At 43.2% G+C, this 21219-nt stretch overlaps 1 protein-coding gene across 3 annotated transcripts; it reads left to right on the top strand.

The window, feature by feature from the left end:
* On the top strand, positions 1-20028 carry BCO2 (beta-carotene oxygenase 2). 3 transcript variants are annotated; one of them, XM_074851080.1, is made up of 13 exons: positions 1-148; positions 1784-1876; positions 6481-6685; positions 7775-7986; positions 9476-9591; positions 11851-11953; positions 13154-13282; positions 13421-13581; positions 14150-14317; positions 16802-16939; positions 17619-17801; positions 18840-18950; positions 19331-20028. In XM_074851080.1, exons 1-13 carry the CDS (start codon positions 40-42, stop codon positions 19442-19444), a joined length of 1842 nt encoding a protein of 613 aa, XP_074707181.1. In that variant the 5' UTR covers positions 1-39; the 3' UTR covers positions 19445-20028. The 3 variants fall into 3 exon arrangements, with proteins under 3 accessions (XP_074707181.1, XP_074707179.1, XP_074707180.1); XM_074851078.1 differs by lacking the exon at positions 1784-1876; XM_074851079.1 differs by lacking the exons at positions 1-148; positions 1784-1876 and adding an exon at positions 2762-2774.
* The last annotated feature ends 1191 nt before the right edge of the window (positions 20029-21219 follow it).

The raw sequence follows: 21219 nt of genomic DNA, 5'->3' as shown, positions 1-21219 counted from the left end.
TCCTGGCACCGGCACCTTTGCGTGACAATCTCCGATCGGATGCCTCCTTCTGAGCGGAATATGTTTTCCAAAATCCTTTCGACTGCCATCAGCCTCCTGCTTGCTAATTTGCAGCATTTCCTCTGCTCTTTGATGCAGTTCATTCCAGGTAAAGTGCATAAACAAATCCTTCTATCCCATCGTCTTGGAAAAGGGTTTTCTGTTGCTGTTAAGAGCTGCTGCTGACACAGGTTGGTAGAGTGATTTCATTTCTGTTGATCAGAAATTAGGAACTAAGCAACTTGAAGTGTTTGACAGAAGCCGAAAATTCTTGGTTATTTATTGAAAAGATAAACAGGAGAGGCACATAAATATATCGCAGAGATTCCCTCGGATTACTAGTATATACTGATGGTTTAGAGCTGGGAAACCAGAAGACAGCAGATTCTGCACGGGAACCTGCTGTGGGACGTGTAAGCGGGCTGTGCAAGGGAGAGGGTTGTTTGGAGCAGCGACATTACTGAAGCTTTGATCTGAACATACAGGTGGGAAACTACTGCAAGGGATCTTGCATCACCACTGAACTCTGCAATCTGTGCCATTGTTGCCCAACTTGAATTTTTTTTTTTGTCTTGAGAGTGAGATCTGTTATCACAAAATAGGAACCAATAAAGATCATGACTTCATTTAGCAGAATCTCTGCTTTTTAATGGTAGTGGTGTTTTTCTCCCCTTTGGAATCAAAGGATTGTTTCTGGGGTATCCAAAGATCTGAAAGGTTCTCAAACCTGCCTTGTTGTGCCACCAGAACACATGGATACAAATTTAGGAACAGTCCAGGAGGTTTCTTTTTCGCTGCACGTTACTAAATTGGTGTGTGTGTCATCAACTACATCTGTGAGATGCAAGACAGAAAATTCAGTGGCAGAGTAATTAATGCAAAATAAATGACCAAATACTAACTCTAGCATTGGGAATGTTATATGAAACAACCCATGGAATTAGCATTTCAGGGTGTGATAAGGTACTTTCCTGCTGGGAAAAAAGCCTATATGCACAAATTTATAATGCTCTTTTGATCTGCTAGCAGATTGCAGCAACTGTATAATCTTGTTTAAACTGGGGATCTTTGCTAAATTTCAATTCTCTTGCACTCTACCTCTTCCATTATGCTTTGAAGTTGAACTGCGTAGGAACATAAAGAACTGTGTTTCTTGTTTTGATTACCTGAGTGACATGAAAAGCCTGAAAATTTCCTTGCCTCATTTTCTGTATCTTTTTGAAAATTATGGATTTTCCCTGCCTTTTACTAAGTTCTTCTTGATAAAGCTTGCTGACACAGCATTGTCTCAATTTAGCTAAAGGTGAGTGTTGCATCATTAAAAAGAAACCCCTCTATTATTTGTTCAGGCATTTGAGTGAGACAGTGGTAATAAAAAAGTGTGAATAAAATTTATTCCATCCGATATATTTCCTGTGACACTGGCAGAGTTTTCCTACCTCACCAGTTCATAGAGCCTGTCTAGGATAAGTGTTCCAAGGACTTGATTGTGTAAATCAATATTTAACAAAGAAATTACACTTTCTTTGTGTCAGAAAAAAAACACCCCCGAAGTGTAGAATCTGTTTCTACAGGTGACATTGGGAAATCAACAGATATTTCATATGCAAGAGGTATGCACAGTTCACAGTTGCTTTTCTCCCTTATCTCCCTTTGACAAGCCTTTCTCCACTCCTTTTCTCAATTTCTTTTTCCCTGTGTTTTCTGTCACTTCTTTTATGTTCTTTCCTTCTTTGCCTGTTAGCAAGAAAGTGGGTGGCTGAGCCCCTGACAATGGGAAATCAACAAGCTAGATGGAACAAGGAGTCAAGTATGGGGACTTCTGAGCAGACACAAGGCAAGTGCAACAACTTCAGAAATCAGTGTGGGCCACTCAGGTGAGCTGAGGGGTTCAACCCTGGTGAAGGCAGAGGGTGTAGAGTCTGGATAGCACAAATCAATAGCTACAGCAACTCCAGTTTGGGACGGGGGGATGGGGAAAGCTCGTTTCCTTGCCCTGTTGTTCTAATCTGTGATTTACAGGGACCATAATGGGGCCTGTATCTTGTGGCAGAGGATTTCCAAATCAGCTGTAAGGTTACTCTGAATTTGCATGAATCCTCAGGGAAAACAGAATTCTTGCTTCACCCTCCCTGCTTGAAGAATATCAACTGTGAGCGTTCTGTTTACTGAAATCTGCCCTTAAGTCTGCTCCTGGATGTCCTTCTGAGTCAAGCAATTAGACTGCAGTTGCATGTAGAGACAAATGTTGGTGGTCCCCGTGCCTTGGATTTGAATACGTAGGTTAAAATCAAAGTGGATTTGATATATCCAGTGTGATTTCAATTTCATGCCTAGCAAATGCCTTCTGTGTTTCCTCCATCTGCTGTTAAGATTTTTCTGTCCCACTGTCCTGGTTTCAGCTGGAATAGAGTTAATTTTCTTCCTAGTAGCTGGTGTAGCACTGTGGTTTAGATTTAGTATGAGAATAATGTTGATAACACAGAGATGTTTTTAGCTGATGATAAGTAATGTTTATACTAAGTCAAGGATTTTTCAGCTTCTCTTACTTTGCCAGCAAGAAGGCTGGATGGGCACAAGAAGGTGGGAGAGGACACAGCCAGGACAGCTGACCCAAACTGGCCAAAGGAATATTCCATACCATATGACATTATGCCCAGTCTATAAACTGGGGGGAGTTGGCTGGAAGGGGCGGATCGCTGCTCGGGGTCTGGCTGAGCAACAGTCAGCGAGTGGTGAGCGATTGCACTGTGCATCACTTGTCTTTCTTGGGTTTTATTTCACTTTTTTTGTTATCTTCCTTTTCATTACAACAACAACTATTACTAGTATTATATTTTAATTTTAATTTTTATTTCAATTATTAAACTGTGCTTATCTCAACCCAAGAGTTCTACCTTGTTTTGATTCTCCTCCCAATCCTACCGTGGGAGGGTGAGGAGGAGTGAAAGAGTGGCTGTATGGTGCTTAGTTGCTGGCTGGGGATAAACAACACCCACCCATTGCTGTTTAAGAGCGATTTAATGTCTGATTCATTGCTACCCAGAGCAAGGGGGGTAGCTTCTTCTGTACAGAAACTTTTTCAAGATCCTTGTCCTTGGTTCCACTTTTTCTGGATATAAATAATCAATGCCAGGATGTCAGCTTGTGACAGGCAGAGAAATCATGGCACACAGCTCTTTGAATAGGAACAGACAGTGCCAGGGTATGAGAACTCTGTAGTAATTGCTTACAATCTTTAGAAAAGATTGTCAATGTAACAGCTTTTAGTATTAAACTATGATTAAATTTGGAGGGTAGACTTTATTAGATTTTTTTTTTTTTAATAGGGAAGAAGTGTAGGATGTGCAGCCACGGTGGGGTTTTTTTTCTTCTTTTTAAATACAGCTCTGGTCACTCACAGATTAGCAACAAAAAGATTTCCTTTGATGTGTTTGTTCTGTATTGTACTGTCCTGCATATGTATTGCAGCAGCTTGATTTTTTTGGAATGAGTGCAAGCCTTTCCTGTGCTGGCGGGGGAATGAGTTGCACTAGGTCCTTCTGGTCTTAGCTCCATGTGCTAATTAGCCTGTGGTATTTGCTGCTGCTGATCAAATCTCAGTACTTTGCAAAGGTAATGATTCCTTAAAAAAAGAAAAAAAGGGGCAGGTTGCATAAAGTTCCTGCAAAGAACCTCTCTGACCACACCCACTCAACCCCCCTTGCCTCTCAAATCTGCACTGCTTTGTAGATGACAGTCACTAAGGCCCTCCCTGACAACGTCTTATTTCCAGATTAGACCAGAGATCTGCAATAGTGAGGCAGTTTACGTAATGCAAGTAAAAGATCCATTTTTTTGTGTTGTGCCAAGTTTAGAGGAGGTCATTGCTTATTTTTGTCTTCTGTTTCTTGTCCTGAATCTCCTCAGAAGGAACTCACCAGAGCAAACCTGGTGGGTTTTTTGGCTTGTTTGGTGGGGTTTTTTTTGGTTTTGCTTTGTTTGGGTTTTGGTGTTTTTTGCACCCTTCCCCTCCTCCTGGCTTTTCAGCTTTGTCCTAGAATGACTTACCATGTTTCTAAAATCTTCTGTTTTGATTCATCTGGGTATTATGATTTGATTACATTTTGCATGCATGAGTGTCAGCAGCTTCAGGTCATTTGAGTAGTTCCCAGAAGGAAAGATAGTACATTATTGTGCTAGGCTTGTTTCTTTCTGGTCTGATAGGACGGAGTATTAACTTACACATTCTTGTAGTATATAGCCTGTTCTCAGACACTTTCCGGACTATGTCTTGAAATGAATCCTAAGCAGATGAATTCTAACTAGATCAGATTTCAGGAAGGATTACTAAGATGATCATGTGAATGGCAAGGTTATCACAGGGGAAGGAAAACCAAAGGAACTTCTCCTGCCTGGCTTAGGAAGTGATACGATTCCTTGCTCTAAATACTTGTGTGGTAAACACAAGAGGGAGAAGTACCAAAGACACATAACAGCGCTGACTGAACAAGGGGGATAAACTGTCCTATGAATAAAATCCTTCTGTAAATTCAAAGGATTTTTCTAATCATCTGGGCAATGAGCAGTCTTCCAAAGAGGGGATGAGTGCCAAGAAACATAGGAACTTTTAAACCAGAGTTCATATATATATGACTTCTGGTGACAGCAGCTGGGAGGAGATGACCCAGGAGGGCTTTTCCAGTCCAGTTCAGGCTCTTTTGTGAAGTTTATCTTTCTAAATTCCTCTGTGTAATTGCACTGCTCTCCAGGAAGTTTCAGTGCAGTGCCGTCCTTGGTCATGCCATCTTTGTTTCGGCTTGGATGCAAAAATGTCTCTTTGGGGACATGTTGCTTTCATTTTTTCAGTATATTTTACATCTTTACAAACTGTAGCTTGGCCTACTAAAGCTGCATTTCTGCAAATACTGTCACTAAACCTGCCAGGTGTTGGTTGATATGAAAAGCCTCTACTTCCTTATGTCTGAGGAAATACTCTGAAGCACTACTGTTGGGATCAGATTGAGTGCTTCATATAGGATTTAATCAGAGCTTAGTTGAATTTTAAGAGGGAGAGGATGTTGGTGGTTTGAGGTTAATTACGTTAGTGCTGCAGCCTGAATTCTTTATCTAACTGACTTACCATATTAGAGATCTAAAGAAGGATTTGAGGATTGGCAAACCAGAGAACTACATTGAAGGAATCTTGCAGTTTACCTTCCTGCATGCCTAATACCCATTCTGTCGGTGGCTGTTCTAAAGAAGCAAGTTTAGAAAAATGCTGTCTGCCAACTCAGTTCTTTTGCAGGTGTTCTCCTGTCTGAAATAGCAAATTTCCTCTCTAGATGTGAGCACATGGTTTCAGAGGCTCACAGGTAAATTGTGCAGCAGCTTCACGTAATCACCTGGATAAAAGTATGTAGGCTACAAGAAGCAGTGGTGAAAGTGACAGTATGACCAGGACAAATTGCCACCCCAGAAAACCAGAAGGAAGTTCAGTATCAGTCTGGACTCTGTTCAGTGTGTGGTCTTGTCTGTACTGGACCTGGTTCAGGAATGGATTTCTGTATGCCATGCTGTCCTTTTTTTATCAGTATTTCACTTACACCTAAACCTTCATCAGTTCTACTTTAGTTCAGGGCTCAGTGGTCTTGTGGTGAGGATGGAGCAGTGTAGCAAAGGAACTCCACTGACCTGTGGACATGAAACCTGTGATAGATGAGGAGGTGACAGCATTGGGAGGGGAGGCAAGAGCCTATGTACATTCTAGGTAAATCCACCTCTGCAGCTAAATGGATTGCTAAAACAATCCTTGTGTTGATGAGGCTTTGCACGCCAGCCTGCTGGAGCCAGTAACTAACTGTGTGCTGTCAGCACACAGCATTCCAATCAGTTCATGCTTTCTTGGTGCTTTTGTCCTGTAATTATATAAGGGGGATACTTCATTCAAGCGAGGCTCCATCAGAAATTATCCTTTTCTGTTATTGTGTATTTACATACCAAGTAAATCTGCTTAATTTGTTTTGTGCTGTCCTGTAGATGCATTTCAGCTCAGTTTCATTTGTGTTCTTCCTGACTTTCTTTTTTGGGGGGGTGCGGTTATTTTTGGTTTTGGTTATTTTTTGTGCAAGGGAAAAAGTCAGTGATTGCCTTTTTGACCTTTAATGAAAAGAAAAGATCTGTTCTTTCCTATCATCACTTATTTTATTACCTCATTTGGACTGCAGAACAGGCGTCTCTAATGGATTAACTGCAGTGGAGTCAAATTCACTAGATTTTCAGCTCCCTGTGGATGTGTGGGGTATTATGGGAACAGAGCTTTAGTTTAAACATCCACTACAATTTGGCTGCTTGCAGAATGCTGAATGCTATTCTTGTGGACATCCAAGCTCTAGCAATTTTCTGTTTATTCAGGTGAAAATCTTACTTACCTGCTTTATGTTCTCACTACTTTCTTTGCAGGTTTAAAGAATTTCCTGCCCAGCCCATCAAAAGAGCAAATCACCTTCCACAGCCCCAAGGGTTTGCAATGCATCTCACCCTTAATTCAAACGGTAAAGGAGACCCCTCAGCCCATCACAGTGAAGATCAAAGGACATATTCCCGAATGGATTAATGGCAATCTTCTGAGGAATGGTCCTGGGAAGTTTGAATTTGGTGAGGAGAAGTAAGTCCGGGTTTGGTGAGTTTGTCAAATGATTCTGGCCCGAGCGCTACCTGAACCTAAAAGGGACCCCCCAAATGTCTCACCACTGTTTGGAGCCCCTTGTAGTTTCTTTTTAAGTAAGGGATGGAAGAAATGCTTATGTTGTCATTCTTTTAAGACAGTTGCTCCCTCATCTGGAAACTCCCAGTGGGCTCTCTTGAAAATAGGAGCATGGTTCACTTATTAAGGATGGAGAAGCTGAGTCACAGAGAGGCTGTGACTTACTCAGAATGATATAATGAGGGAACAGAGCCAGGGATTAAAATATCCACAGTCCTAGTCTTTCATCATTAACAAAAGTCCATCCCACAAGCACTGTAAAATCCGGGGCAAGATTCGTAAAGTTGATTGCACTAAATTGTGAGAGTTGCTTTAGAAGCAAATCCATTTAATTTAAAAAATAATATATTAAAATATTTCAAGAAGGCAACTACTGTCTTTGCCTTGGAATCTGACATTCTAGCTAATTGGCAAACCTAGCTCTTCCTCCAACAAAGCTGATGGCAGCAACTGGCCAAAGGTGATAATCTTATCGTATTTCCAGAGACCATAAGGTTTTCTCAAAGTCTCAGAGATCTCTCGTTTCGGAGAGGATAGCATCCTGCAAACAGCTGAGAGCTGAAGGCTCCTTCTTGTGCGGTTTGGCTTTCAGTAATAATTGCTATTGTTGTTGTACAGTAAAGCCCAATTTCTATTTCCTGTGCAGAAGTCTGCAGAGTGACTGGTTTACCAGTATAGATTATTTCCCCCAAAAGCTTTAACATTTTCGGAAGTCCCTAAGGTCCACTTTCAAAATTAATATAGGGAGCCCGAATCTCACTCAAAGTCAGTGTCTAACTTCAGGTCCCACAGCTGCAAATACACTTGATTTGTTCCACACAATTCAAATATTTTCCCAGACTCATCACAAGGCTATGCATGCTTAAGTGTTCATGGGATCTGGACATTATCTTTTTACAAACAATAATAAAGCTAAAGGCAAGAGGGAACAGTATAGCAGAACATCATATAATGCCCAACTCTTGTTCTCTTATTTATCTCTTCTTGAAGATTTAACCATTGGTTTGATGGCATGGCCCTGCTGCATCAATTCCAGTTGGAGAATGGCACAGTGACATACCGGAGCAAGTTTCTGCAGAGCAGTTCCTACCTGACTAACAGCCAGCACAACCGCATCGTGGTCTCAGAATTTGGGACGCTGGCTATGCCAGACCCATGCAAGAGTGTCTTCGGGCGCTTCATGTCACGCTTTGAGATGCCACGTAAGAGGGTTTCTAAGAAATAAGAAATGTTCTGAGATTTTCTTGGGGAGCTTGTGGTTAGGTTTAAAGGGAGACATGAGGAAGTCTGGTAGGCCTATTCCGAGCCCATATTTTTCTTAGAAGATGATTCCTTGGAACAACAACAACAACAATGCAAGTTGGTGTCAGACTTAGCTGGGAGAGGCACATTCGGTTTAATGTTTTAGTGCCACTTCAGCTCTCTCGATTCCAGAGTTTGTTGCAAATTTCCAACAGAAATCCTTCCCCAAAGAACACCCTGTGCAGTCCTGATAATGAGCATTACAATCTGACGTTCTACCTGAGATGCAGCTTTGCCCTTAAAACACCTTGCCTTGCTAAGCTTGTAGGGTAAGTGGGCTAATCCTTCCCTTCCTGTACTAAGGTGCTGAGTAGAGTGCGAGACGGTATTGCACAGGAATGGAAGTACCATTACCTATAGGATTCCGTGTATGTCAGGAAAGAAATAGGCTTAAATGCAAGCAAAGTGCTTTCCACTAAAACCAGAACAGACCTAAAGTTTGCAACTTGTTGCTCATGTGTGTGACAATCTTCTGCTTCTTATCTTCCCTGAGGAGATGGATCCTGTCCTGCCATGTCATCTGTTCTCTCAAAGGTGCTGATACATTCACTTCTGCCCAGCTCCCCAACTCCTCACCCTACCCCAGGTCTCTCAATAAATTTCAGAACTACCTACATCCCCCATCTTCTTTTCCAAGCTCCAGCAGGTTGGTCCTGCACACCCTTGCCTATCGGGCTCTTTAGACACATGTATTCCTCACTACAAGAAGGCCGGTGCTCCAGGCTTTTCCTGTATCAGCTTCAGGCTCTGTGTTCACCACACACACAATGTCCAGCTGGGGGGAATCACTTTTTTTTCAGCTCTTCGCAGCCACCTGGCTAGTGAGCCTCAGCTCCCCTAGGAGTAGCAAGAACAGCTCTGGCTGTTGTGTGTGTGTAGCTCTCAAAAGGCATCTCCTTGACTCAGTTTTAAAGACAAAGAGAATAGGGAAGAAGAAGCATTCCCTGTCCAAGCCGTGTCACACAAATAACAGCCCTGCCCTCCCCTGAACCCAAGTTGTAGCTTCAAGTCTTGCCTCTCTTGTTTCCAGTGCTGTAAGTCAAACATGACACTCTTCATGTGGTTGTCAGAGGAGACGACTTTGGCTAAGGAGGAAAGGGAGAGGGATATGAAGAAATAAGAGGTCAGAAACAAAGGGTGTATGGATTATGAAGATTATCTCGGCTTCACTGAAGTGATTTCCCAAGAACCAGTCCTTGTCCTTTTATCCTGATCTCACCTGTGCAGACAGTTTCCTGAGTGCCTTTGTAGATTTGTGAGATATTTCTAATCAACCACAGAGGGGTTAGTGACATTGCAAATGGGTTTATTTGTTTAAACAACTCTAACGTGCTGTAATGTCATGTGAGTTTAAACAGTGCTGTATACAACTCCAGAATTTCATTTCAGAACCAAGTGACAATGCCAGTGTGAACTACGTTGTGTATAAAGGAGACTATTATGTCAGCAATGAGAACATCTTCATGTACAAAGTGGACCCGGAAACACTTGAAACGAAGGAAAAGGTGTGGGCAGGTGGGATAAGGGTGTTAGCTTATGGTACAGGAGAATCACTCCTTGCTGTTTCTAAGAGCAGCAAGGGGGAATCCACATTCCAAAAGAAATGGTAAGTGCAGCTCTGGCCCATAGCCATAAACATCTCTTCATGGTGTGCTTGAGTCCCTGAAAAATCTACTTAGCAGTAAGGCAGCTTTCATGAGTGAAGATTCAGTCACTGCCCACTGCAGCAAGCAAGGGGAGAGACAGATATAGACTCATTTCCGTTTGGGTACAGCTGGCATTCTTCCAGTGTACTTGCTACTTGTCTGGACTTGTCTGTACCTACCAGTGTGTGAAGAATGAAAGTGCATACAGGAAGAAGTTAACATCACCCATCTGAGATCTGTATTCTTGCCCTGTCTCTTAATTCTTCCTATCTGTTCCCTTTATCTCCTTCTTACACCCACAGCTTTATATGCTCCAAAATGGCCCTTCAAAGTCTCGGTTAAAACCTCTGTTGCAAATGAGTGGTGAAGTCAATGTAAAGTCAAGTCAAAGTTCAGCTGCCACTTTATTTTCTCCCATGCTAGCAAATAAACAAAGAGTGGAAGTCTTCCTGTATGTTCTGTGCATCGTCTCACAGGACTGTGGCTGTATTTGAGGGAAGAATATGACCTGTGAAATGACAGCATAAGCTGTATGTCCCCCTGCCTGCACCCTTAGAGGGGATTTGGGTATTTGCTGGGCTGGGCAACTGTAAGAAGGACTGAGGAAGGATTCTACCATTCCTAAATCAGTACTAACTACTGCGCCTTTAATCCCACAAAATACCAGGTTCAGCGCACCCTCAGATCTCGAGGGAGGCATTCCAGGAGTCCCTCTCCCTACAGGATCAGCTGTGAGTCATGAAGACACTCTGTGAAGTACAGCATGCTACTCGCATATTGAAATGCAGAGTTTCGTTGTGGGAATTAAGAACTGGTAGTTAGCAAAATGTAAACTTGACCTTGAGGTTAGAAGAATGATTGTGGATAACTGAGGCAGCATTACGGAACGCTGTGTTGTGAGTGTCAGAAACAGCAGGCGCGTGGTGAGCGTGCGAGCAGTAAACAGACAAAACCTGAAGGTCAGTAGGATGTAGAAGTAAAAACAAACCTATATAAATAAGTGGTAATAAATTGGGAGCTTGCAGACAGTGCAGCTGCATTTGCTCTTGGCAGTGCTGCCCCTTCAACAAACTTGAGTGAGTTTGTCATGGTTCAGCGCCTCGCCCTGATCCCGGCTGGTCCGAGACTGGCCTTTGATGATTTGCTAGTTTATCCGATTTGTAAGCCATAATGCAGTGATGAAAAGATGTGTGGGTACTTTTAGTTTGAATGTTCAGCTCTGTTGAACCATCTTGTCATTAAAAACAAAATTCCCCTTGAGCTTCTTTTTAGATGTAGACTGGTGTTTTTTGGCTAAGTGAAGAAAAGGAAGGGATGATTTCACATTTAAACTCTCCAATTTGAGATGCCTTTAAAGGACCTGGTTTTCTGAGCTTCCGGTGGTGTAGCACTCTTCTACTGGAGCCTTCCAAAGGGTTGCAGGTTGGGTACTTGAAAGCCTTTTTTTAAAACTTTTGGAAAAGAAGCATATCTTCTATGCTTTAATGTTTCAGTGCATGGATTGATCTCCCTCTAACTTTTTCCTTCAGACTTTCTTCCCAACACATCTCCTCCACTGTCTGAGCCCAAACCACATCCTAACCCAGGAACTAGGAATACATGTTAGCAGTACTCTTGTGCCTTTGCCCTAACTGTTCCTTCTAGCTATAGACAGTGAAGCTAAACCGTTTTCTCTGGGACAAGAGTAAACCCTGACCATCAGTTAGCTATGTGTGCTTTCAAAAACCTTGGTGATTTTTTGGGGCAGTGACTGTCTCTTCACGCATGTCTGTCTGCAGTTATTACATGGGGCCCTCGCTAAAATGCTCATATGGGCAAAATTCCCACTGTGTCAGCATTTCCTGCCATTAGTAATGTTCATGTCTCCCAGAGAAATAGCTAGTGCCATTTGTCCCATTTTACTGGTAGTAGTAACACAGAGAGAAATGTCGCTAATTTTCAAGGATTTCCGGAATATTGCAGGCAAAATGAAGGCTGAAGTCCAGATCCCACGTTAGGGCTGTAATCATCAAGCTAATCTTCCTCAGACTTTCACAAAACTGACATTCAGAAAGACTGTGGCTTGCTACAGAGCAACAGGAAACTTCTATACTGACTGAAAATCTTTTGCATTTGCAGGTAGACTGGAGCAAATTTGTTGCAGTGAATGGGGCCACTGCTCATCCTCATTATGAGTCTGATGGGACAACGTACAACATGGGCAATTCCTATGGGAAACATGGTAAGACTGGGCATCACCAGGCCTGGTTTGTGGGCAGGGTACAGGCTGCTTCGTGCTGCTGCTCCAAGGAGCAGGTGTTGAAGAAACTTCAGTGTCTAAAGAGACCTTGAAATTGCGGTTTCTCTTTATGTCAAAGTAATGGCAAACAAGATTAGTTCTTATTGCAGGGTGTCAGTCTGTCTCATAAATACGGCTTCTCTCAGCAGTTAGTTTCTAATGCTTCTGACTTTGGCCTGTGAATATCCAATGGATTCCCCTCTTCCTCTCCCAAGCTCTGAGGGAAAACATGAGAAAGATTTTTAAAGTCCCATCCAGCGTTGAAGCTCATCCAAAGAATTTTGACAATTAGCCACATATTTTCCACTTACAGTAGTTGGTTTTGATAAGGTCCATAAGGGTTTATACAGGAGAGAAGATGGAATTATTACAATGACCTGGCTATCTTACAGCAAAGATGAATTTTCTGGGATATTTTTCTTCCTCCCAAAATTATGAGCGTTACATCTAGTTGGGATCTAGTTACATTGACATGGCTGCTCAGAGTAGGCATTCACCGCTAGTTACATGAGAGCCTTCTTTTTCAGATGCCTGAGGCCTGTGCAAAGAGCCACTGCCCTTTAATATGATACCTCAGGCTGGTAGCAGTTCACAAAACAATTGCCCAGTTTTGACCATTTTTCATTCTTGTTCCTTTCATTTCCTTTTGGCTTTAGCAATATCTAGCTTTGCAGCTCATGCTGTTTTCAGCTGGAGAGACTGAAGTGTAGGTTATTATTCAAATGTGCCATTCTTTCCTGCCCATATGCTCAGATTTATTAAATGAGCGTCAGTCATCACCAAGGCTCAAAATTTTCATTTCCTTTGATACACAAGCTATGAACTTGGTTTTCTTCCTGATCCTGTTATTACAGGGTACTCTAAGTTAACATAAGGAATGCATTCCAGTCAGTAAAATTAGATGGCAGTCTACCAGACTGAGAAGATCCTTCTACTTCCTTTCAAGCTTCTTTGTTTGCTAGGAAATCCTCTGTAGATTGTTCTGTTGACTTGATAACTGGCTTTTTGTTTTCTGCTCAGTTTAGCTATGACCATGGTTCCTAGTGTTCTAGGGAAACAGAAGGGAACAGAGCCTGACTTAGTTTTCATGCATGTGAACAGTCTCACATCTCAGTGGTATTGAACACCCTTTCTCCTTTCCAGGGTCTAGGTATAATATCATTCAGGTCCCTCCACAAAAGTCGAACTGTAATGACACATTAGAGGGAGCGAAAGTGCTGTGCTCCATTGCTCCAATGGATAAGTTGAAACCCTCCTACTATCACAGCTTTGGTAAGAATGCTTTCTATCTCAAACTCTGTGGATTTAGCTTACTGTGAGGCAGAAAAGGCTGTTCACTGCCGTCTGCCTGGAGATTTTTTATTGTCTCATTTGCCTAATGCTCGATGATATTTCCTTCTTTTTTTTCAGGAATGAGTGAAAACTACATCATTTTCATTGAGCAACCCATCAAGCTGAATCTGTTGCAGATTATTACTTCCAAACTCCGTGGGAAGGCCATTTCTGAAGGGATAAGCTGGGAGCCTCGGTACAATACTTGCTTCCATGTGGTGAATAAGCACACTGGGGAGGTAGGTGGATCTTTGGCCTGTCCAGCAACTGTGCAGCGGTAGCTGTAATCTTAGATCCCAAGAGAAGAGTGCTGGGAAGCAGCCACAGATAGCTCTATGAATCAATCCAGAAGTTACTCCAATATAGGCTTTATAAGCATGGGCGTAGGTTTGCTAGAAAAGGGATTAATTCTTGCATTTTCCTCTCTATTGATTCATTTCTTTGCCAGCCCTAAAAGAACAGGCAGAAATAAGCAGTTTGGGGTTCCTGGCACTGCAGCGCAGGGACTGAAATGCAGTTCCCAAGTACTACGGAGTATAAAAAGGTCAGTCATAGCCTGGGAATGATGCTGTAGGGATGGAGCCATGACAGCAAGGGGCCTATCCTAGACTGCTTTACATTTTGGCATTTCTTCATCTGTTTTTGCCTACTTCCAGGCTTAAAGCAGCTCTTCCGTAGTAACACAAGGACACAAGACAAATACCAAGGAATGAGTGGGGAATGAAATGGGGGAGAGAAGAGAAAACTCTTTGAGGTGTGGCTAGGATCTTTAGAGAGGGAATTTAGCCTCCCTTATGGTCACTGTAGGTGCTGCCAGGGCAGTGGTGCAGTAAGCCCTTTGCTACTTTCCATCAAATCAATGCCTTTGAAGATCATGGCTGTGTGGTCCTCGATCTGTGCTGCCAGGATGATGGAACAACTCTGGCTACTTACAAACTTCAGAATCTGCGGAGGAGCGGGGAAGGCCTAGACCAGGTAAGATCTCTGCATTTGTGTTGAATAGGATCTGATGGGGCCCCATGCTGGTTGAGTTACTTTTCTGAAGCAAGGCTCAGGTTAGTAGGATGGAGATCACTATAGGGGACCACAAGGCAGAGGATGTGAACTGGGAAAAGGAACCACAACTATATGAAAAAACTAAAATTATGATCTATTTATATGTTGGTATTTTTATTTCCATTTAGCAGATAATCTCCATGGAGCGTTTCCTTGAAACTTTTCAAACTGGTGTGTAACACAGATCTCCATCAGCCTGGCAGAATGTATTTCTGTTTTAAAATATTGGTTTTAATGATACTAATTTTCCATATCCCTGTGTAATAAAATTTTTCCCCCAAGAAGTATGCAAAATAAGTTTTTGCCTGACTTTTAAAGGGCAAAAGAAAAAGAAAACCTGTTGTTTAAAGGCATTACTTCAGAAAACCAGCCTTTATTATGTAAATCACAGAAACACAAACATCACAGAAACCCCTACATTGTTCCTCACATTCGCCTCACAACAGCATGTACTCATAAATCACTTATTATGGCCAACTCTGTCAAAAACACCGTTTAAAGCCATATAAGAGGCATTACTTTGCATAGGTCATACACTGGAAAAGTGGGGGTGCTTTCAGTTTCTTGTACTGCAGATGCATTTATTGGAAACCCACCATACTGTGGGTGAAGGGCAGGCCTTTCTACAACATGTTCAGACAAATCTGAACTTCCTCTGTCTATGTTCTGAGCTGTCTAGAAGCAAGTCAGTTCTGATCTGAAAAGTGTATAGTTGTGTCTCCATAGGGTCTTTTTGTTCCTGTATTGGTTTTTTGCAAAGATGTGGTGAACATGAATTCAAGTACAGCATAGTGTTTATATGACCATTTGCTTTGCAAACTGATTCCAGCTTTTGCTCGGCTTTTTATGAACACAAAAGAGCTATAATTTGATCTGTCTGAAGGTGTCCTTATGTCAACATTAGGCATGTGTTTCCAACACCCACATTCTTTAACTGACAAGTAGCAGAGCCATTAAACTGTATACACACACACGAGTGCAAGTCATTTCAAAACGGAATCTTAAATTTGTGCTGCACCGAAAGACTAAGGCATGCCTGAGCATGATTTGTCTGTTTTCCCCAACTCGTGTGTAGTGCTTTTGCTTGCTGACTAAACCACATTTTGTCTGGCAGAGTTCCTCAACCAGTCAGTTTACTGTGGCTACATAAAACACAGGTTTTGAAAATAGGGTTTCAAGATTGACACATATGATTAAAGTGAAGTTTCACATTGAACTGGTGAGTTACGAATTGAAGTAACTGAAAAACACCAAAACAGGGTCCTTGCCACCTATTTTATTTCGGAGGCTTACTATTTGGAAGTATTATGCGTTCTAAACTTGGCTTGTACAGAACTTCAGTGGCAACGGTGAAATTATTCCTCTCACGCAACCCACTGAATGTCTGCCACACTGGAGGCTGCTAGTTTGCTCTCCCCTTTGCTCCCCAAGTAAATCCACCACTACCCTCGACTTCCCAAACATGGAGCCCCTGTGTACCTGAGAACGGAAGAGGAAAATCATGCAGGCTAACTTCAGGCATTGAACTGCTGCTTGCCTCATCATCCAGGGGAGAGGGAGGCTCCTCCAGAGACTGATGTAGATCATTTAGTCAGATATTTCCAGTCATCCTCTGGACAAGCCCCTCCTTCCATTAATTTCACAGAGAGCCAACATTTATGCTCCAAGATTAACAGCAAGCAGTATGGTCGGTGTCCATATCATGTTGTCATCCCACAAAGATCTGAGACAGGCTACAGTCTGGCAGTTTTTCTTCTGAAGCTTTGTAACCACATGCAGTTTATATACTTAAAATTTCTTCTGCCATGCATGGTTCATATTATTTAAAATAATGTGGAAGTTTCTCAGTGCTTTGTTCAGCCTCAGGCTTCCAAAGTGGGACTGCCACTAGTCACCGTAGGGCTGTAGAGGGTGGGTTTCCAGCAGAGGTCTCCCCTCTGCTTGCTCTGTGCTACAGAGGTCCCATTTTGTGCAATTCCCCTATTAGCTCATGATCTTGGTTGGACAAGAAGGGCCTAAGTCACACAGTCAGTGGGGCATATATGGACATGTTGTAAAAAGAATCAATGTAAGTCTGTTTTAACTGAACAAAACACAGTGCAGCATATGTCCCAGTGCTGGATTTGGAGGATAACTGAGTGATTTGCATACCCAACTCAGCATTAGTTACTGTGAAAGCAGTGCTAAGCCATTTAATTGGTTGTCTTTTTGTTTTCTACTGTAAAGTACTGGAACAAGCAGAGCCCTTACCAGAACTTGGTAAAACACATAATAGAAAGAAGAAGAAGAATTCAGGGGTGGGAGGAATGTCTAAAACTTCAGAATTGCTCCCTAAAAGGGCACTTAGCCTGACATGCCACTCTCTTCTCTCTCCATCACCATAACTTTCTGTCTCTGCAATAGATTTATGACTCAGTATCCCGAGCTTTCCCTCGTCGCTTTGTTCTCCCACTGAATGTGAATTCAGACACACCTGTGGGGAAGAATCTGAACCCACTGTCTTATACATTGGCAAGGGCTGTGAAGGATGCAGATGGCAAGGTATGTGTTAAAGACTGCATTTATGGCTGTGGCAAGATTGCCTGCAACAGTTACCATCCTGTGCTATTATCTCTCAGATCTTGTCCACCAAGCAAGCAAGGTTTGGTCATTACTAAGATGTGACTTAGTGTTTTAGTACAAAGACTACCACATTTCCTTAAATGAGAGAGCAAAGACAGATTGTGACTTACCAAAAATGCCTAAGTGGATCATGAGCCTTTATGATAACTGGCCAAACTTCAGCTTCTTCATTGACAAAATCCTCCATGCTCTCACCTGGGTACAGAACTGCTTTTTGCTTCCAGCTCTGAACAGCCCTACGTAATTGCATTCGGTGGTATAGAACGTGTGATGTCCACTATGAGTGGAGTCATCTCTGTGTGCACTTTGTACATGAGATTGCTGAGTGCTGGACCTGGGATTTTCTGAGCTAGCAGTGCAGGAATACATGGACTTGCTGCTGTTTTTCACATTAGACTGATTCTTGAAGTTTCCGAGGTCTGTGATGGGTGAAACAGATAAGGAAGACAGAATTGGTGCTTCCACCTGCCTCAGTGCAACGTCAGGCTCATCTTTAAACGTTTCTTCTCCACAGTGGTTGTGCAGTGGGTTGGTGGGACCAGTCAGGACTGCCCAGTCAAAGCTAAACTGACACTCGTGTAATGCATACTTCTTCTAGGTCTGGTGCACACATGAAAATCTCCACCCTGAGGGCTTTGAAAAGGTTGGGGGCTTGGAGTTCCCCCAGATCAACTACTCTCGGTACAATGGTAGGAGGTACCGTTACTTCTATGGATGTGGTTTTCGGCATTTGGTTGGAGATTCTTTGATCAAGGTTGATGTGGAGACCAAGAATTTCAAGGTGAGGCAAAGTGAGATTATCTTTTTTCAGCAATGGGAGTCTTTCCACTGAACTGCCCTTGAAGATGTGTCATTTACTAGGCACTTTAGGGGTCTTTGTTCAAATGGGTCTGTGATGAGATTCCTAATTGCATGTCTCACCTAGCACCTTATGAATGCAGCACACTTACCAAAAAGGAGAGGATACCACTCCAGGTTCCTAGATAGATGATGGAACAGAAAGGGTTGGAGAAAGTGTGCATGTGTCTTCCAGGCTGAAGAAGAGTCATCTCTTACCAGACAGTACAGAAAATACCCAAGTAGCATAGGCAGTTGGAGATAAACTGCCAAAGTATTTATGACTTGGGCAAAAAACAAGGTTTAGGATATTTCTGAGTGCAAACACAAGCTGGGATTTTGCCTGTGTCTCCCTTAAGCAGGAAATAATGATCTCCAAAGCGTTAAACACTTACTAGTCAGAAACTTTCTTGGAGGCTAGAGAGAGTTAGGAATCCTTAGAAAGAGATGCCCATTTTGATTGTTCTGCTCCAGATACTCATTTTACAGTAAGAATGTCCTCCTTCAGCACAGCTTTGGGGTGCTATGGCTCTGCCTGCAATAGGAGCAGCAGCTATGCCCTCAGGTGGTGATGGTGATAGATATCCTCTCTGCTGGCATGGCACCTCTCTACACTGCCTGGGCACAACATGATCTGCACTAGGGTGGTGTGAAGGTGGCTGTGCCATCTAGGGTGGTGGTGTTTTCTGAGCTTGTGGCTTATACCTGTGCCAGCACAAGCTGTTGGATGAAATAAGTAACAGGAACCCTTTTCACTGCCTGTTTGCATGATGCCTGGCACAATGGGCGTGCTGTCACAACAATGGCACCATCATACTACTGGAACCAAAAGAATTAATTAAAAGGTTGAACTATAGATTTCTTGGAGCATAGAGTATGCCTGGGTATTTTTGTGGGGAGCACTCCAACTTGCAACTCTGCTAACTGTAGCAGACAAGTATTAATGAAATGAAACACATCCATATGTTACTGTGCTTGCTAGATTTGGCAGGAGGATGGATCCTACCCATCAGAGCCTGTGTTTGTGCCAGTGCCTAATGCTACGGCAGAAGACAGCGGAGTCATCTTGTCTGTTGTGGTCTCCCCCGCTGAGGTAACTTACTGCTACTAGTTCATCAGAGTCACATAGCATTAGATATACTTTCCAAACAACAAAACTGAATTTGAGGCTCTCTGGCAGATAGTTCTAGCACCATGCTCCCCAAGGTGTGTGCCTCTTCAACTGCCAACCACTGCCAGGCAAACTTCAAGTCGGAGTGGACCTTGGAATGTCACCATTTCTTGAGTGGCATCTGTGACTATTAGTGCTCCTGGCCAACTGTCTGACAGGTTTAGTCTGCATGGTCTGGTTGTGCCTGACTGTATGGCCTGGTTGTACACTTGGGCTCCTTTGTGTGTGACAGATGGACTGGGTTGGACAGCAGAATGAAGTGCAGCCTGGGCACTCACTGCAGCTTTCTTGTTATCCTGCAGAACCAAAGTGCTTTCCTGCTTGTCTTGGATGCAGAGACCTTCACAGAATTGGGGCGAGCAGAAGTTCCAGTGCAAATGCCTTATGGATTCCACGGCATTTTTACTTCCCACTAACTGAACGCCTTGTCACCTTCTATAACTCAGGGCCAGGTCAGGCTCAGAAAGAAGCCTCTGCTTTCCTTTACCTCCCGCCTTTGTATTATGTCCTGGATGAAGGAACTGCTTTGTCTCTATCATAACCTCTGAGTTACTGCTGTATTCCTAACAATATACAGCAAAGCATCTGAGGAAGGCAGAAGGCCCTCCACTCAAACAGCCCACTGCTTTATCTTAATTTTCTGACTATATTGATAGACCAGTTAGCAGCAGTTCACAAAGGCTGCCATGCGTAAGGCGTGCAAGGGAGGAAATGGAGACTAATATGACCATTACCTTCAGGTGGTGGCAATGCACTCTGAAGGGAAGAGAATAGGGGTGCTTAGGGCAGTGACTTTGGCTGAAATATGTAAAGCAGAAGAGAGGAGTAAAACCAGCGAGTAACAGGTGGGCCCAGTGAAGGGCTGTAATTTCACCCCCATTGCATAAAAATTGCCTTCAGTAAACTCCAGAAGGTAGATGCACCCAACCACAGAAGCTGTACTTGTAGTGCTTTCCTCTGTACACTAACAGTGACCTCAAATAAAACCTTGTGAAGTTTCTTCCTTTCTTTCCCTGCCCTCACCAGACCCATGGCCAACTTTGTGCTGTGCCACAAGAGGCAACAGGTGCAACCCTGACACGCACCTTATTATATTACATGGTCTTGTAGACATGCACAACACGTCTCCACCATGCTCCTGCTTAAACAGCCTATCTGGATACAGCTCTGATGGCTAACAGTTCCTGCCCTCCTCGTAATTCAACCAGTATGAAACGTGTAGAACTCCATTGCGGCTTTGATATCCCTTTGCTCTGAAGTTGAGCAGATCAAACTCAAACACCCTCTCATATGCTTGCTTCCTCACCCAAGCTCCTGCAGTTCTTGAACTCTGAGGTGTAGGTGGATAGGTGTGTTGAGGGAAGCCCTCTGTAACAGTTCACTTGCAGGCTCTGCCTTTAGGACACTGTGAAAAGTGAAGGCTTTCAGGAGAATGGATTCCCCTCCTGGCTTAAGGACTTTTTATATTGCTTCACTGTGAGGAGACTGGAGAATGTTTTGAACCATGTCCTTGAGAAAAAATGAGCCCTTGTGCCCTAGGGTTTCAAGGAAAGCCCTTGCTTCCTATTTGCAAACTTGCTTTGCTTTTTTTTTTTGGACTCCTGATGTTCTGGAGGCCAGCCCAGACAGAACAGAACCAACTCAGAGCTGATTCACGCTACCCAAACAACCCAGCTTTATCTCCTCTCTGGCCTTTCTTTACCTCACTTGGGAAAAGGTCTTGGGAAAAGACAAGGGAGAGAAACAAGGATTGTACACCAGGGCCGCAGCACTGGGAGAAGGCAGAGGGAGAGGCTCATGCCAAAGCTGATCCGACAAAGCCACTAGATGGCAAACACCTCCCGTTGCTGGTGCTCCAGGCCTCCCAACCGGCTGCCTCTACTGCAGCCGGCCCCCTGTCAGTAACTTGCCGTGTCAGCCAGCAGAGTTGCCCTCCTGTAGCCACAGCGGGAGAGAACAAACCCCAGCGAGGTCACATCCCCAGGACTGGAAGCTGAACGGTGCTAAGGAAGTGCTTAATGACAGTGGCCATTGCTGTTCTTTTTTAAACTTTTCTTGGTGAGGTGAAAGAAGGGGAAGGTGTCCCTGCCCATGACGGGGGGTTGGAACTTGATCTTTAAAGGTCCCTTCCAACCCAAACTATTCTATGATTCTATGATTTTAGGTGGGTAGGAATTAGATCCATGAAGTT

Source organism: Strix uralensis, chromosome 26 (assembly GCF_047716275.1).
Source record: "Strix uralensis isolate ZFMK-TIS-50842 chromosome 26, bStrUra1, whole genome shotgun sequence".
Classification (NCBI taxonomy): Eukaryota; Metazoa; Chordata; class Aves; order Strigiformes; family Strigidae; genus Strix; species Strix uralensis.
The sequence above is the reverse complement of the archived record's forward strand: the minus strand, read 5'-3'. Positions and strand labels throughout refer to the sequence as shown.

What these genes read in the sequence shown, in the direction of transcription:
- BCO2 (XM_074851080.1), top strand. Translation starts at nt 40, where the DNA reads ATGCCTCCTTCTGAGCGGAATATGTTTTCCAAAATCCTTTCGACTGCC. An exon ending in TGGAGACCAAGAATTTCAAG is followed by an intron (nt 17,802 to 18,839) that starts GTGAGGCAAAGT and finishes TGTGCTTGCTAG; the next exon opens with ATTTGGCAGGAGGATGGATC. An exon ending in TTGTGGTCTCCCCCGCTGAG is followed by an intron (nt 18,951 to 19,330) that starts GTAACTTACTGC and finishes GTTATCCTGCAG; the next exon opens with AACCAAAGTGCTTTCCTGCT.